The sequence below is a fragment of the Somniosus microcephalus genome, chromosome 3, assembly GCF_052327205.1.
Source record: "Somniosus microcephalus isolate GS21.2 chromosome 3, FLI_Smic_1.0, whole genome shotgun sequence".
In the NCBI taxonomy this organism is placed as follows: Eukaryota; Metazoa; Chordata; class Chondrichthyes; order Squaliformes; family Somniosidae; genus Somniosus; species Somniosus microcephalus.
The window spans coordinates 241,200,427-241,217,427 of NC_140989.1; the positions used below are offsets into that span (position 1 = coordinate 241,200,427).

General features: G+C 48.7%; 1 protein-coding gene across 5 annotated transcripts in view; it reads right to left on the reverse strand.

Annotated features, from left to right (window-relative positions):
• The window catches only part of LOC147121771 (acyl-CoA-binding domain-containing protein 6-like), a 281,478-nt gene extending 265,907 nt beyond the window's left edge, over positions 1 to 15,571 (reverse strand). Inside the window, exons 1-3 of one of the 5 annotated variants that reach the window (XM_085982260.1) lie at positions 15,140 to 15,569; positions 4,632 to 4,696; positions 4,283 to 4,379 (exon numbers count right to left, since the gene is read on the reverse strand). In XM_085982260.1, the coding sequence (XP_085838386.1) occupies positions 4,283 to 4,379; positions 4,632 to 4,696; positions 15,140 to 15,334 (357 nt within the window). In that variant the 5' untranslated portion in view covers positions 15,335 to 15,569. Of the gene's footprint in view, positions 1 to 4,282; positions 4,380 to 4,631; positions 4,697 to 15,139 lie in introns of all 5 variants that reach the window. The other 4 variants (XM_085982259.1, XM_085982263.1, XM_085982262.1 and 1 more) reach the window with 4 other exon arrangements.
• Positions 15,572 to 17,001: the final 1,430 nt, after the last annotated feature.

Genomic DNA, 17,001 nt, shown 5'->3' on the forward strand with positions numbered 1-17,001 from the left:
ACCCTTTATCCGAACTTCCGAAACCGGAACCCTCTAAAAACCGAAGGTTTTTTTCGTTCAGCGTAAGTCGTGCTTGGTTTTTAGAGGGTTTCGGTTTTCGGAAGTCCGGATAAAGGGTAGTCTACCTGTACTGTTAATCTAAAAGGGGAGGAATTGTAATGTATATACCTTTAAGGAGGGAACTATCTTTTATAGCTCATGTATACTGCAGTACCGGCAGTGACCACACCTGTATATAGCACTGAGTAGTAATCTGTACAGATCAGTTCCACTGTGAGCCACGTTGAGTAAACACCTGTTATACCGTTCTCCGCAGTCTGTGTCTTATTATACACGGACGCAACAGAGGGTAGCAAATGTAACCCCACTATTCAAAAAAGGAGAGAGAAAACAGGGAACTACAGACCGGTTAGCCTAACACCAATTGTAGGGAAAATGCTGAAGTCTATTATAAAGGATGTGATAACAGGACACTTAGAAAATATCAACGGGATTGGACAAATTCAACATGGATTTATGAAAGGGAAATAGTGTTTGACAAACCTACTGAAATTTTTTGAGGATGTAACTGGTAGAATAAATAAGGGAGAACCAGTGGATGTGGTGTATTTGGATTTTCAGAAGGCCTTTGATAAAGTCCCACATAAGAGGTTAGTGTGCAAAATTAAAGCACATGGGATTGGGGGTAATATACTGGCATGGATTGAAAATTGGTTAACAGACAGGAAACAGAGAGAAGGAATAAATGGGTCTTTTTCGGAGTGGCAGGCGGTGACTGGTGGGGTACCGCAGGGATCAGTGCTTGGGCCCCAGCTATTAACAATATATATCAATGATTTGGATGAGGGAACCAAATGTAATATTTCCAAGTTTGCTGACGACACAAAACTAGGTGGGATTGTGATTTGTGAGGAGGATGCAAAGAAGCTTCAAGGCGATTTAGACAAGTTGAGTGAGTGGGCAAATACATGGCAGATGCAGTAGAACGTGGATAAATTTGAAGTTATCCACTTCGGTAGGAAAAACAGAAAGGTAGAGAATTATTTAAATGGTGCTAGATTGGGAAATGCTGATGTACAAAGGGACCTGGGTGTCCTTGTACACCAGTCACTGAAAGCAAACATGCAGGTGCAGCAAGCAGTTAGGAAGGCAAATGGTATGTTGGCCTTCATTGCAAGGGAATTTGAGTACAGGAGCAAGGATGTCTTACTACAGTTGTACAGGGCCTTGGTGAGACCACTCTTCAATTTCTTCACTCAGAGGGTGGTGAACCTGTGGAATTCGCTACCACAGAAGGCCATGGAGGCCAAGTCACTGAATATATTTAAGAAGGAAATCGATTTCTAGACACAAAAGGCATCAAGGGGTATGGGGAGAGAGCAGGAATATGGTATTGAGATAGAGGATCAGCCATGATCATATTGAATGGCGGAGCAGGCTCGAAGGGCCGAATGGCCTACTATTGCTCCTATTTTTCTATGTTTCTACATTGGCTCCCAGTTAAGCAATACCTCAATTTCAAAATTCTGATCCTTGATTTCAAATTCCTCCATGGCCTCGCCCCTCACTATCTCTGTAATCTCCTTCAGCCCCACAACCCCCACCACGCCCCCCCTCCCCAACGAAGATATCTGCGCTCCTCTAATTCTGCCCTCTTGAGCATCCCTAATTATAATCGTTCAACCATTGGTGGCTGTGCCTTCTGTTGCCTAGGCCCTGAGCTCTGGGATTCCCAGCCTAAACCTCGCTGCTTTGCTACCTCTCTTTTCTCCTTTAAGACGCTCCTTAAAACCTACCTCTTTGACCAGGCGTTTGGTCAGCTGCCCTAATTTCTCCTTATGTGGATCGGTGTCAAATTGCTTTTGTGTCTTTTAATACTCCTGTGAAATGCCTTGGGATGTTTTACTTTGTTAAAGGTGCTATATAAATACATGTTGTTGTTGTTTTACCACATGAAATGTGCTATATAAATGTAAGTTGTTGGATATTCTTGTCTTCCACACAGGTACTTCTTCAATGCCTTTGAAGACAAATCAAGAAAACACTTGGGAAAATGAAGCCAGATACAAATCATTCAGCTGCTTTATTTCACAAGAAGCAACAGGGTTACGATCAATCAGTATAACTTGCTTTCAGGTTATTATTTAAAAAATTGAATACATTACACTTCCTCACTTCAGTGGGTTATCTTTCTTGACTTAAGCAAAATAATTCCCAACTCCGCTCCTGCATTCTCCTTCTGAGCCTGGCCAAAGCTTGCACTCCCAGCTTTCTGTATTAAATCTGACTGACGTTGCAGGCTTTGCTGGGCTGGACTGAGTGTCTGTGTCTTTACTCTATCTTATCACCCTCTATTCACAGCTAGAAAGGAACAGAGACTTTCGAACATTGTAGGTAGGGTGATGTTTATCAATTGTCGTGACAGACTAATGAATTGAATATTTACAAACTATGGTGAAACATCAGTAGCATTTTAGAGACCTATCGAATCGGTGCCTTTTTAAACTTGGGTAAATACACTTTGCTTTAAAACCTAACATTTAAAAGTAACTCATTTCCACATCTTTTCTGTGGAAACAAGCCAAAAAATCCTGAAAGGTGACCAGCACATTGGTATGTTCTAAGACTGTGAAATGTATTATATAAATGCAAGTTCTTTCTTTTTCTTTTCCTAAATATTATTAACATACAACAAGACAAACTGGGCTTCACTGGGTTTGTCTAAAAGTTGCTGGTGGGTTAGAAAGCAGTTTTTGTAGCCACTGGCCCATTGCATTTGTACTGCAGAATTTCAGATAAACACACAAATACCAATATACTTTGAAAATAACTATTATATGTAGCAGTTCATCACACTTTGAGAATAACTATTATATATAGCAGTTCATCACACTTTGAGAATAACTATTATATATAGCAGTTCATCACACTTTGAGAATAACTATTATATATAGCAGTTTCAATCAATTTATATACTCTATGCTTGTTGAGTAGGATCTTCTTTCTGCCCGCAGTTATCATTTATACTGAGGAACTGCTTCCATTGGCAATGTGTGCAAGTCTATGAACAGACTAGATTCACCACATTGACATTTTGGATGAATTCAAAGCACAGTCACCACTCCTGACGCAAGATCACACATCCATAGTTGCTCAAAGTCACATTTGCCACTTTAGGTTTCTGCTTGGGGAGTTTCTTCAATGTCAGAGGAAGGGCCATGCAGACCAGCACTGCAGAAGCAGCTATGCTGACCTGTATGGGTGAAAGCTCACCCTGCTTGTGGACAGAGCAAAATGATGGCATGCAGTCTCCATGGACTCCTCCCGCCCCCGTTTGATTAACCAAGTAGTACTTTGCCTCTGAAAGCTATTTGTAAATCCACTTCATAAGGTGGATGTGTCAAAAGATTGACGTACATAGGAATTGCTGGACGAAAAAAGACCAAGGTCCATCTAGTTCGCATTCTACCAACCTGGCAGTCACATGATACAATAATGGAGTTGTTGACTAATCATAGCAATCAATCTCTATCGGTTAGTCTACAACAGACCCAGACATGAGCTGAGGAAAACCCCCCAGTGGTGGAGAGGTTTGGGAACCATAGGTAGTAGATGTGCTGTTCCCAGGGCTCTGCCTGTGTCCCTCTTAAGCCATTAGCCAAGCGATACACAAATGTGGAGTGGGCTAACCTCCACTTTTTGCTCTGTCCCTTCGGAAAGGGAGTGGTTCTTGCCTGTGCTGAACATCTCCCTCTGCCACAGTGGGTGTAAACACATATCCATACATAGAGAAAGCACAGGGTATATCAGTATACTGACACACCTGAGTACACTGGCCTGGATATTACACTGTGCAATAATTATGCACTAATGTTTAATGCATTGGTATGAAATTCCATTATCCAATTTTGTAATGGAGGCATTAGCCAGTTATTTTAAACCTATTACGCGTCCGCACATTATTATTATACAATATACTTTTCAATACACTTGTTTTTAATCATAATTTCATGAATATAAAATACAACTCTGAATTTCTCACTTAGCCAAAAAGGTATTTGAACTATGCAACCACAGGAAGAAGCTCAAGAGAAAACAGCGAGACATCCAAGGGGAGGGTGGCAACAGGTCACGTAGGATAGGAAGGAGCGAGAATGTAGAGAAAAAAGGATCAGAGATGGAGAAAGGCAACGAATGACACAAATATGGGATTACTTCCAAATTTAGCAACGTGGGGGAGGGGCGAGGATGTAGAATTTTTCAGCCCTCCCTGTAGCGTTACCTTAGAATTCCACTCTGGGTCCAATTTCTTTACAGCCGCAACATATTCCTGCATAGCCTGTTGTGCAGTCATATCACCCATCTCCTTCCATGCTTCCCTGCCAGTAAACAAGAAACTATTTAAGTTGAAGATATTTAAAGGAAAGCAAAGCATTCGGATTTGACTTCGCTCATCAGGTGTACTGCTGGGCACAACTTTTGGTCCCACTCCTCTTCTGAAGGCCATGGTTTCATCCCAACCATATTCAGTTCATCTTAACTTTCTATTCTTAAACTAATATAAATGTGTATATATTTTTCTTAATACTTGTATATTAAAAAAATACTTCATTTTTTGTTTAAGCACTTACCATTTCTGTTTGCCTTCAAAGTCAAAGAATCCAGGCTTTGGGACATTGCATTTTCCAAATTTGGCCTAGAAAACAAAACACAGGAATAATGGCTGAAACTATTGACACGTGCAATAGAAACAGGTCCATTACCATAAACCTCATGGAAATGATGCAACGTCACATGGCATGGGCTGGAAGTTTTATTTTCTCTTCGGAATTGTTTTTATTCTTTCGACCCTCCCCAGCAAGAGACAGAAGAGATTTTCATCCCATTTCAACTGGCTGGGTCCAAAAATTGAAAGAAGAGAATGCTTAAGCCTTTGAAATCAAGGGACAGTAGAAAAGTGACCACAGCCTGCTGACATCACAGACCTAGTTTGAAATGAAGTCCAAGAGTATGAAAAAAGGACATGGGCAATTTCAAAGATGCAATCTAAAATTCTTGTCCTTTAGAACTCAGAAATGTGCAATAATGCTCTCATCTTTGGTTTACCACTATAGTCTTGGTCTGTATTTAACAACTGTATCTAATATATATCACAAATGTTGCTTTGCAACTGTGGAGCTCACAATTATTCACCTGTAGGTATCGGGACTACTTCTCCCAATTTATTCTGCTCGCAAGGGAGAACTTTACGACTAGATCAAAACTTTACGATTTACAAGATGATCTTTGTACAAAATTAACTAGATGTTCTAGAATTTCCTCACTGTATTACAGCTTACTTCCTCTACCTCTATTGTCACACTCTCCTGAGTGATGGCATTCAACGCCACTTGATCACAGGACAGCCTATCCAACACCAAGAGAAAAATTAGACCTGGAGTCAGGTTCTGACAAAACATGATCACTGCCAAGAGACTCCTCTTTAAAAATAATTATCTCAGCCATCACCAGGACATGACGATCCTGAACAGATCAGAACTAGATAAGAAAAAGTGAATGCTAGCAAACTGAAATATTAACAGACTACAAAGGTTAAGTAGTACCTGAGAAGACAGGTTTTTATCTGGGTTGAAACTCTTCGTGTAATTGTTCAATTAAGAGAGTTTTTTAATATTCCTTTTATATTTTTTTCCACAAGCACATACCTTGCTCTGAAAGTACCACCACAGGATTTGAGTGGAGCAGTGGGTTAGACACTGACATTGTATAAGGGTCTTAAATCTGAAATATCACTATACATATTTACTACTTAGCAAACAATATACTTTAATGTTGTGTAATTCTTGTACAGCACTCTTAATTCATCATGGTACTAGGGACGAAGGACTTCAGTTATATGGAGAGACTGGAGAAGCTGAGACTGTTTGATGCACTATCAATTGCTACAAAAGACTGGAAGTAATAAACAGGCTTTTATTACCAAAGAACAGAGCATGCCTCTTGTGGTTGCCTGGTATCCAAAAGGGCCGGAGGCTGCCGAGCAGCGACCTTTATGCCCAGCCATGAGGGTGGAGCCAGGGGCGGAGTCAGCTGAGGCATGCACAGACAAGTACAACAATATGCAAGAGTGAACAACAGTACTAACAGTGAACAACAGTACTAACAACAGTGGTGAACAACAATACTAACAACAGTGGTTTACCACACTGTTCTCCTTAGAGTAGAGAAGGTTAAGGGGACATTGAATAGAAGTGTTCAGAATTGAGAGCGGTTTTGATAGAGTAAATAGGGAGAAACTGTTCCCACTGGCATGATGGTTGGTAACCAGGAGATCGCGAGGGGAGCTCGGGGCCCAGGCAGAGAGGACCTGCGGGAAGTGTGTGTGTGTGTTTGGCCGATGTAGCAGAGCCTGGTCTCCAATCGTCTTAGATCCCCTTGCCATTGGACCAAGACCTTGCTCTGTCAAGCCAGTGTGGTAGCTGGTGTGCAACGGCCACCCCACGTTAAAAGAATTCACGCACAGGCATCTTCCACCCTTTAAAATGAAGTTCAGGACCTGGAATGTCAGGACCCTCATGGACAACCCCAACAGTGACAGACCGGAACGCCATACTGCTATCGTTGCCCGGGAGCTCAGACATTTCGACATAGATATTGCCACCCTGAGCGAGACCCGGCGGGCAGGGGAAGGCCAGCTCAAGGAACAATGCGGTGGTTACACCTTCTTCTGGAAAGGCAAACCTGAAGAACACCGCCTCCATGGGGTAGGCTTCGCCATAAAAAATGAGCTAGTTAGACGTCTCAGAGGCGCCCCTTGCGGAATAAACAAACGCCTCATGACTCCTCGGCTCACCCTAGCCCGGAACCAGTGCACTACAGTCATCAGTGCGTACGCCCCAACACTGGAAGCCACAGACGAGACCAAAGAGGAATTCTACTCCAGCCTCGAACAATCCCTATCCCGAGTCCCAACGGACGACAAGCGATCCTCCTTGGCGACGTTAACGCCAGAGTTGGAAAGGGCACAGACCTCTGGTGAGGTGTGATCGGCAGAGAGGCGGCAGGGAAAACCAACTCCAATGGTACCCTCCTCCTGACGAAATGCTTAGAACATGGCCTTGTCATAACTAACAGCTTGTTCCATCAGAGACAAGTATAAGGCCTCATGGCAACACCCTCGCTCCAAGCACTGGCATCTGCTGGACTACGTCATCGTCCAAGCGAGGGACCACAGGGACGTCTGCATCACCCGCGCCACGACAGGAGCGGACGACTGCTGGACAGACCACCGCCTAATTCAATGTAGCCCCAAAACAGCGGTGGCAACAGAAGCAATGCCACAAGAAAATCAACGCTGGAGCACTCAAAGACCCTGCTAAGAAGGCCTTATTCAGCCTGCGCCTCACAACCAGCCTGGCGACTCCCAGTGATTCAGAGACACAGAGTGTCCACAGTGGCTGGTCTGCACTCAAGGCCTCCATAATCAGCACCTGTGAAGAGACGCTCGGTCATTCGACCAGGAAACACCAAGACTGGTTCGACGAGAACGACCAGGAGATCCAGGAGCTAATAAGCCACAAGCGCAAGGCATTCCTGATCTGGAAACAGCAACAAAACTCGAGAGCAAGAAAGCAGCTCCACAGACGCCTGAAGGCCGAGGTCCAACAAAACACTCACAACCTAAAGAACAGATGGTGGGTGGAGAAAGCGCAGGAGGTCCAGCAGCTATCCAACAACCACGACGTGCGTGGATTCTTTAGTGCAGTCAAGACCACCTACGGCCCAAGCACCCAAGGTCCTACCCACTGCGGGCCAAGAAACAGAGAGGTACTCATCAAGGACAGAGGGGCAGTCAGGGCCCACTGGGAGGAGCACTTCGAAGATCTCCTTAACCGAGACTCTGTCTTCGACGCGAGTGTCCTCAACTCCAACCCAGAGCATGCTGCCCGCCACCACCTCAGCCCGGCATGAGGTTGAAAAGGCCATCCGACAATTGAACAACAAGGTTCAGGAGCAGATGGAATCCCCACCGAGCCACTAAAGCATGGCGGAGAAGCACTATTGGCGCGAATACATGAACTAATTTCTCTTATTTGGAAGGAGAACATGTCAGGAGATCTCAGAGACGCCGTAATCGTGACCATCTTCAAGAAAGGTGACAGGTCTGATTGCAGTAATTACAGGAGTTTCGCTGCTGTCTGTCACAGGGAAAGTCATTGCAAGAATCCTCAACAATCGCCTTCTCCCAGTGGCTGAAGAGCTCCTCCCAGAGTCGCAATGCGGATTCCGCCCACTAAGGGGCACAATGGACATGATCTTCACCGCGCGTCAACTACAAGAGAAATGCAGGGAACAGCACCAACCGCTGTACATGGCCTTCTTTGACCTCACAAAGGTTTATGGAGTGTCCTCCTCAAATTTGGCTGCCCTCAAAAGTTTGTCACCATCCTCCGCCTGCTTCACGACGACATGCAAGCCATGATCCTGACCAACGGTTCCACCACAGACCCAAATCACATACGGGCCGGGGTCAAGCAAGGCTGCGACATCGCACCAACACTCTTCTCGATCTTCCTGGCTACAATGCTCCATCTCACCCTCAGTAAGCTCCCCGCTGGAGTGGAGCTAATCTACAGAACAAATGGGAAACTGTTCAACCTCCATCGCCTCCAGTCCAGATCCAAGGTCGTCCCATCCTCCGTCATAGAATTACAGTATGCAGACAACGCTCGAGTCTGCGCACACTCGGAGGTCGAACTCCAAACCATCGTCAACAACTTCACCGAAGCGTACGAGAGCATGGGCCTTACACTAGACATCCGTAAGACAAAGGTCCTCTACCAACCTGCCTCCACCACACAGTACTGCCCCCCGATTATCAAAATTTACGACGAGGCCATGGGACAACGTGGACCACTTTCCATACCTTGGGAGCCTACTGTCAACAAGGGCAGACGTCGATGACTAAGTCCAACACCACCTTCAGTGTGACACTGCAGCCTTCGGTCACCTGAGCAAGAGAGTGTTTGAAGACCAGGACCTCAAACTCAGCACTACATGGTCTACAGAGCAGTAGTGATACCCGCCCTCCTGTATGCTTCAGGGACATAGAAGATAGGAGGAGTAGGCCATTTGGCTCCTCAAGCCTGTTCCGCCATTTAATGAGATCATGGCTGATCATCCAAATTCAGTACCCTGTCCCTGCTTTCTCCCCCTATCCCTTGATCCTTTAGCCTTAAGAAATATATCTAAACCCTTCTTGAATATATTTAATGAATTGGCCTCTACTGCCTTCTGTGGTAGAGAATTCCACAGGTTCACCACACTCTGGGTGAAGAAATTCCTCATCTCAGTCCTAAATGGCTTACCCCTTAACCTTAGACTGTGACCCCTGGTTCTGGACTCCCCCGCCATCGGGAACATCCTTCCTGCATCTAGTCTGTCTAGTCCTGTTAAAATTTTATAAGTTTCAATGAGATGCCCTCTCATTCTTCTAAACTCTAGCGAATATAAGCCTAATCGACCCAATCTCTCCTCATACATCATTCCTGCCATCCCAGCTATCAGTCTGGTGAATCTTCGCTGCACTCTCTCCATGGCAAGAACATCCTTCCTCAGATAAGGTGACCAAAACTGCACACAATACTCAAGATGTGGTCTCACCAAGGCCCTGTACAACTGCAGCACCTTGCTCCTGTACTCAAATCCTCTCACTATGAAGGCCAACATACCATTTGCCTCCTTAACCGCCTGCTGCACCTGCATGCTTACCTTCAGCGACTGGTACACGGACCATGTACAGCAGGCACCTCAAAGCACTAGAGAGGTACCACCAACGCTGCCTCCGCAAGATCCTGCAAATCCATTGGCAGGATAGGCACACCAACGTCGGTGTTCTCGCTCAGGCCAACATCCCCGGTATCGAAGCTCTGACCACGCTCGCAGCTCCGATGGACGGGCCACATTGTCCGCATGCCCGATACGAGACTCCCAAAACAAGCGCTCTACTCCGAGCTCCGACATGGCAAGAGAGCCCCAGGTGGGCAGAGGAAGCAGTTCAAGGACACTCTCAAAGCCTCCTTGAAAAAGTGCAACATCCCCACTGACACCTGGGAATCCCTGGCCCAAGACCACACAAAGTGGAGGAGAAGCATCCGGGAAGGCACCGAACACTTGAGTCTCTTCGCCGGGAGCAAGCGGAAGCCAAACGCAAACAGTGGAAGGAGCGCATGTCAACCCAAGCACCCCACCCACCCGCCCCTTCAACCACCGTCTGCCCCACCTGTGACAGAGACTGTAGGTCCCACAGTGGACTCATCAGTCACCTGAGAACTCTTTTTTAGTGTAGAAACAAGTCATCCTCGGTTCCGAGGGACTGCCCAAGAAGGTTGGTAACCTGAAGAGACAGATTTAAGATAATTGGCAAAAGAACCAGAGGGGAGATGAGGAGACACTTTTTGTTACGCAGCACGTTGTTCTGATCTGGAATGCACCCCTGAACGGGTGGTGGATGGAAACAGATTCAATTTTAACATTCAAAGGGGAATTGGATAAATACCTGAAAAGGGAAAATTTGCAGGGCTTTGGGGAGTGAGACAAATTGGACAGCTCTTTCAAAGAGCTGGCACAGGCACGATGGACCGAATGGCCTCCTCCTGTGCTGAAAGATTCTATGATCATCTCGAACTGCTCCTACCACTACCATCATCAGTAACCACTGGTACATCATCTTAGTGTTACGTAGCTCCAAATGTCCCTTCCAGGCACAACTCAAGTCTAGAAAGGCAGTATCTGTAAAATTGCACTGCTGGTTTACTTACATCATTCAAATGGATTTTACACGTGAAAAATCCACATGCCCATGTGCAAAAATGGTTCTTTGCTTGTACTGAATATTTACATTGAATCTTGTGTTGCTCAAAACAGATTGTATGGGGCAAATACTGGTTTACACCTGTTCTTGGGGTTATACCTGTTTACACCTGTCCCTGGGGGGTTATACTTGTTTACACCTGTCCCTGGGGGTTATACCTGTTTACACCTGTCCCTGGGAGTTATACCTGTTTACACCTGTCCCTGGGGGGTTATACCTGTTTACACCTGTCCCTGGGGGTTATACCTGTTTACACCTGTCCCTGGGGGTTATACCTTTTTACACCTGTCCCTGGGGGTTATACCTGTTTACACCTGTCCCTGGGAGTTATACCTGTTTACACCTGTCCCTGGGGGGTTATACCTGTTTACACCTGTCCCTGGGGGTTATACCTGTTTACACCTGTCCCTGGGAGTTATACCTGTTTACACCTGTCCCTGGGGGTTATACCTGTTTACACCTGTCCCTGGGGGTTATACCTGTTTACACCTGTCCCTGGGGGTTATACCTTTTTACACCTGTCCCTGGGAGTTATACCTGTTTACACCTGTCCCTGGGAGTTATACCTGTTTACACCTGTCCCTGGGGGTTATACCTGTTTACACCTGTCCCTGGGGGGTTATACCTGTTTACACCTGTCCCTGGGGGTTATACCTGTTTACACCTGTCCCTGGGGGTTATACCTTTTTACACCTGTCCCTGGGGGTTATACCTGTTTACACCTGTCCCTGGGGGTTATACCTGTTTACACCTGTCCCTGGGAGTTATACCTGTTTACACCTGTCCCTGGGGGGTTATACCTGTTTACACCTGTCCCTGGGGGGTTATACCTGTTTACACCTGTCCCTGGGAGTTATACCTGTTTACACCTGTTCTTGGGGTTATACCTGTTTACACCTGTCCCTGGGGGTTATACCTGTTTACACCTGTCCCTGGGGGTTATACCTGTTTACACCTGTCCCTGGGGGTTATACCCCTTTACACCTGTCCCTGGGGGTTATACCTGTTTACACCTGTCCCTGGGGGTTATACCTGTTTACACCTGTCCCTGGGGGTTATACCCCTTTACACCTGTCCCTGGGGGTTATACCCCTTTACACCTGTCCCTGGGGGTTATACCTGTTTACACCTGTCCCTGGGGGTTATACCTGTTTACACCTGTCCCTGGGGGTTATACCCCTTTACACCTGTCCCTGGGGGTTATACCTTTTTACACCTGTCCCTGGGGGTTATACCTTTTTACACCTGTCCCTGGGGGTTATACCTTTTTACACCTGTCCCTGGGGGTTATACCTGTTTACACCTGTCCCTGGGGGTTATACCTTTTTACACCTGTCCCTGGGGGTTATACCTGTTTACACCTGTCCCTGGGGGTTATACCTTTTTACACCTGTCCCTGGGGGTTATACCTTTTTACACCTGTCCCTGGGGGTTATACCTTTTTACACCTGTCCCTGGGGGTTATACCTGTTTACACCTGTCCCTGGGGGTTATACCTGTTTACACCTGTCCCTGGGGGTTATACCCCTTTACACCTGTCCCTGGGGGTTATACCTTTTTACACCTGTCCCTGGGGGTTATACCTGTTTACACCTGTCCCTGGGGGTTATACCTGTTTACACCTGTCCCTGGGGGTTATACCTTTTTACACCTGTCCCTGGGGGTTATACCTTTTTACACCTGTCCCTGGGGGTTATACCTTTTTACACCTGTCCCTGGGGGTTATACCCCTTTACACCTGTCCCTGGGGGTTATACCTTTTTACACCTGTCCCTGGGGGTTATACCTTTTTACACCTGTCCCTGGGGGTTATACCTGTTTACACCTGTCCCTGGGGGTTATACCTTTTTACATCTGTCCCTGGGGGTTATACCTTTTTACACCTGTCCCTGGGGGTTATACCTGTTTACACCTGTCCCTGGGGGTTATACCCCTTTACACCTGTCCCTGGGGGTTATACCCCTTTACACCTGTCCCTGGGGGTTATACCTTTTTACATCTGTCCCTGGGGGTTATACCTTTTTACACCTGTCCCTGGGGGTTATACCTGTTTACACCTGTCCCTGGGGGTTTACCCCTTTACACCTGCCCCCGGGGGTTTACCCCTTTACACCTGTCCCTGGGGATTTACCCCTTTACACCTGTCCCTGGGGATTTACCCCTTTACACCTGTCCCCGGGGGTTTACCCCTTTACACCTGTCCCTGGGGGATTACCCCTTTACACCTGTCCCCGGGGATTTACCCCTTTACACCTCTCCCTGGGGATTTACCCTTTTACACCTGTCCCCGGGGGTTTACCCCTTTACACCTGTCCCTGGGGGTTTACCCCTTTACACCTGTCCCTGGGGGTTTACCCCTTTACACCTGTCCCTGGGGGTTTACCCCTTTACACCTGTCCCAGGGGGTTTACCCGTTTAGCGGAGGGGGAGTCGGGTGTGGGGGGTGTTTACTTCTCCTGGGAAGTTTGCCTGTCCCCGGGTTGTACCTGTCCTGGGAGAGTGAGGGGGGTGTTTGCCCGCCCCTGGGCTGGGGGAGGTGGGTGGGGGTGTTGTTTACCTGTCCCTGGCGTTTATCTGTCCCTGGATGGCTGTTTACCTGTTTAAACCTGTCCCTGGGTTTACGTGGGAGTGGGAGAGTGAGGGGTGCTGTTTACCTGTTGCTGGGGTTTACTTGTCCCTGGGAGAGGGGAGCGTGAAGTTTACCTGTCCTGGGGAGTTGAGGGGGGGGGGGTTAATGTTGGGGGGGGGGGGGTGTGAGGCGGGTGTTTACCTATCCCGGAGGGGAGCGAGGCGGGTGTTTACCTTTCCTGAGGGGGGGGTGAGGGGGGAGTGAGGCGCGTGTTTACCTGTCCCGGGGAGCGGGAGTGAGACGGTTGTTTACCTGTCCCGGGGAGAGGGAGTGAGGCGGGTGTTTACCTGTCCCGGGGAGGGGGAGTGTGGCGGGTGTTTACCTTCCCAGGGAGGGGGAGTGAGGCGGGTGTTAACCTGTCCCGGGGAGCGGGAGTGAGGCGGGTGTTAACCTGTCCCGGGGAGCGGGAGTGATGCGGGTGTTTACCTGCCCCGGGGAGTGAGAGTGAGGCGGGTGCTTAGATGTCCCGGGGAGCGAGAGTGAGATGGGTGTTTACTTGTCCCCGGGGAGTGAGAGTGAGGCGGGTCTTTACCTGTCCCGGGGAGTGAAAGGGGCGGGCGTTTACCTGTCCCGGGGAGTGAGGGGGGGCGTTTACCTGTCCCGGGGAGTGGGAGTGAGGCGGGTGTTTACTTGGCCCGGGGAGTGGGAGTGAGGCGGGTGTTTACCTGTCCCGGGGAGTGGGAGTGAGGCGGGTGTTTACCTGTCCCGGGGAGCGGGAGTGAGGCGGGTGTTTACCTGTCCCGGGGAGTGAGGGGGGCGGGCGTTTACCTGTCCCGGGGAGTGAGGGGGGCGGGCGTTTACCTGTCCCGGGGAGTGAGGGGGGCGGGCGTTTACCTGTCCCGGGGAGTGAGGGGGGCGGGCGTTTACCTGTCCTGGGGAGTGAGGGGGGGGCGGGCGTTTACCTGTCCCAGGGAGTGAGGGGGGTGTTTACCTGTCCTGGGGAGCTGGAGTGAGGCGGGTGTTTACCTGTCCCGGGGAGGGAGAGCGAGGCGGGTGTTTACTTGTCTGTGGGGGGGGGGGCGGGGGGAGAGAAAGAGAGTGATGCGGGCGTTTACCAGTCCCGGGAAGTGAGGCGGGTGTTTACCTGCCCCGGGGAGCAAGACGGGTGTTTACCTGTCCCGGGGAGTGACGGGTGTTTACCTGTCCCGGGGAGGTCTCGTGAGGCGGGTGTTTACCTGTCCCGGGGAGTGAGTGTGAGGCGGGTGTTTACCTGCCCCGGGGAGCAAGACGGGTGTTTACCTGTCCCGGGGAGTGACGGGTGTTTACCTGTCCCGGGGAGGTCTCGTGAGGCGGGTGTTTACCTGTCCCGGGGAGTGAGAGTGAGGCGGGCCTTTACCTGTCCCGGGGAGTGAGGGGGCGGGCGTTTACCTGGGCCGGGTGTTTACCTGTGCCGGGCCGGGTGTTTACCTGTGCCGGGCGTTTACCTGGGCCGGGCCGGGCGTTTACTTGTGCCGGGCCGGGTGTTTACCTGTGCCGGGTGTTTACCTGGGCTGGGCCGGGTGTTTACCTGTGCCGGGCCGGGCGTTTACCTGTGCCGAGCCGGGCGTTTACCTGTGCCGGGGAGTGAGGGGGTGGGCGTTTACCTGTGCCGGGCAGTGAGGGGGTGGGCGTTTACCTGTGCCGGGCCGGGTGTTTACCTGTTTGAACCTGCTGTACAGGTACAGCAGCGTCTCCCGGCCCGCCGCGTGCGCGAGTCTCTGGAGGTGCTGGGCCGCGCGCTCGAACTCGGCCTCCAGCGCGCCCCCCTGGCCGGGCTCCAGCCCCGCCTCCTGCTCCGCCTGCTCCTCGCTGCCGCTGCTATCGCCGCACGTCCGGCCCGACACCGCCGCCATCAGGCCCGACTCCAGCCCTAGGTCTCCTGCGCCTCCCACGCGCTCACCGGCCGTAGCGGAACAGGTCGGCCCCGGAGAGGCCGCTCGGTCACTGGCCGCTACTTCGCCGCCGGTTCGAGCGCCGCAGGCTCCCACTGACAGCAGACAGGCGGCGCGGACCCATCAACGCTCCGGCTGGAGTCAGCCTGCCGCGCACCAAGGTTCCGCCTGTGCAGCCCGGGTCACCGGCAGCAGGGCAGAGCTGTCAGGGTCAGTGAGCAGGGCACACCTGCCACTCATTCACTGCAAGCTCCAACAGGATTTGGTGCATTGTCACTGTTTAAATAAATAATTAAACACCCTCACTGCATGTGCTTAACAGTGTATTCAAACTGAATCTCTCCCACTGATCTTAAATGTCATTTTTTTGTCATTTCCCTGATGTTGACAGCCCTGTCAGTGAGATTTATGACCAGCAAGTACGAAACAGATTGCAAACCACTGGACGATTCCGATTTCTGTAATAAGATTGGTATAAAAGTGCCATGTGTGCAAATTTGTTCAGCTTTTGCTTTTAACCAGTTTACAATTTTTTTTTTTTTTTTTACAATTTAAATCGCTTTATTGGCATGATAAGTTACATCTTATGTTGCCAAAGCATCAAAATACATTTATGGTTTAGCACATAAACGCAGTTCTATTCATACAGTGTATAAACAGGTATATCCCTGAGTGTATAAATATACATTCGCATTGTTTATATATATTTTTTTCTTAGTTTACTGGTTGTCCCTCTGTTCATGGCAAGCTGTAACATAGTGCGCCGCCAGTGTTATACAGCTTCTCTCCTCTCCCAGTAGGAATGGGAGTTTTTGGTTGTCATTCAGATTTCTGAAATCAGGGCATATTTGTGAGAATTTTTGGTAGAAATTCTCCCTGATGCCCTGATATTTTCCACAAGCTGTGAGGAAGTGCATCTCTGTCTCCACCACTCCCTGACTGCAGTGAGAGCATATCCTGTCCTCTCTTGGCAGCCTGGTCTGCCTGTGTCTGCCTTTTTCGATCGCTAGGCTATGTTCGCTAAGTCTGTACCTTGTCAAGGTTCTTCTCAGTTTGTTATCCTTTACCATGGTCAGGTAATCAGCTATGTTGTATTGTCTGTTTAGGGCCAAGTAGCAATTGAGTTTGCTTTGGGTTTTTGTTGTTTCTGCCCAATATGTCAGATATTTTTCCTTTTGCTTAGCGACGATTGTGTTGGGTCGAATTCTTTGTGTTACCCTGTCACTGTCCTGGGGCTGGTTATTGTTAGTATTGTTAGTAGTTACTTCACTGAGTCCCAGGACTAATTGACTGAGGGTATTCTTCTTTATGGTCAGCTCTTGGCATTTCAGGGCGTCGTAGTGATAGCATTGGGGATTGCTCATTTGTAGGTGATTCCAAAATTTGGTGGCTCTTTTTTGGATAGTGATTATTAATGGATATTGGCCTAGTTCCGCCCTAGCTCTCCTTGTTCTGAATACTCTACCAATCTACCCTGTCCATCCCCTTCGCTTTGCTGTGCGCCAGATCCCTGCAGATATATTTTTTAATTCACAGTAGGGCTCCTAGACTGCTGACTCACAGGTCAGCCAGAAGTTTGAAGAGAATGTGCATTGTGGTCTGGTATAACAAAGGTATTGACACACGAA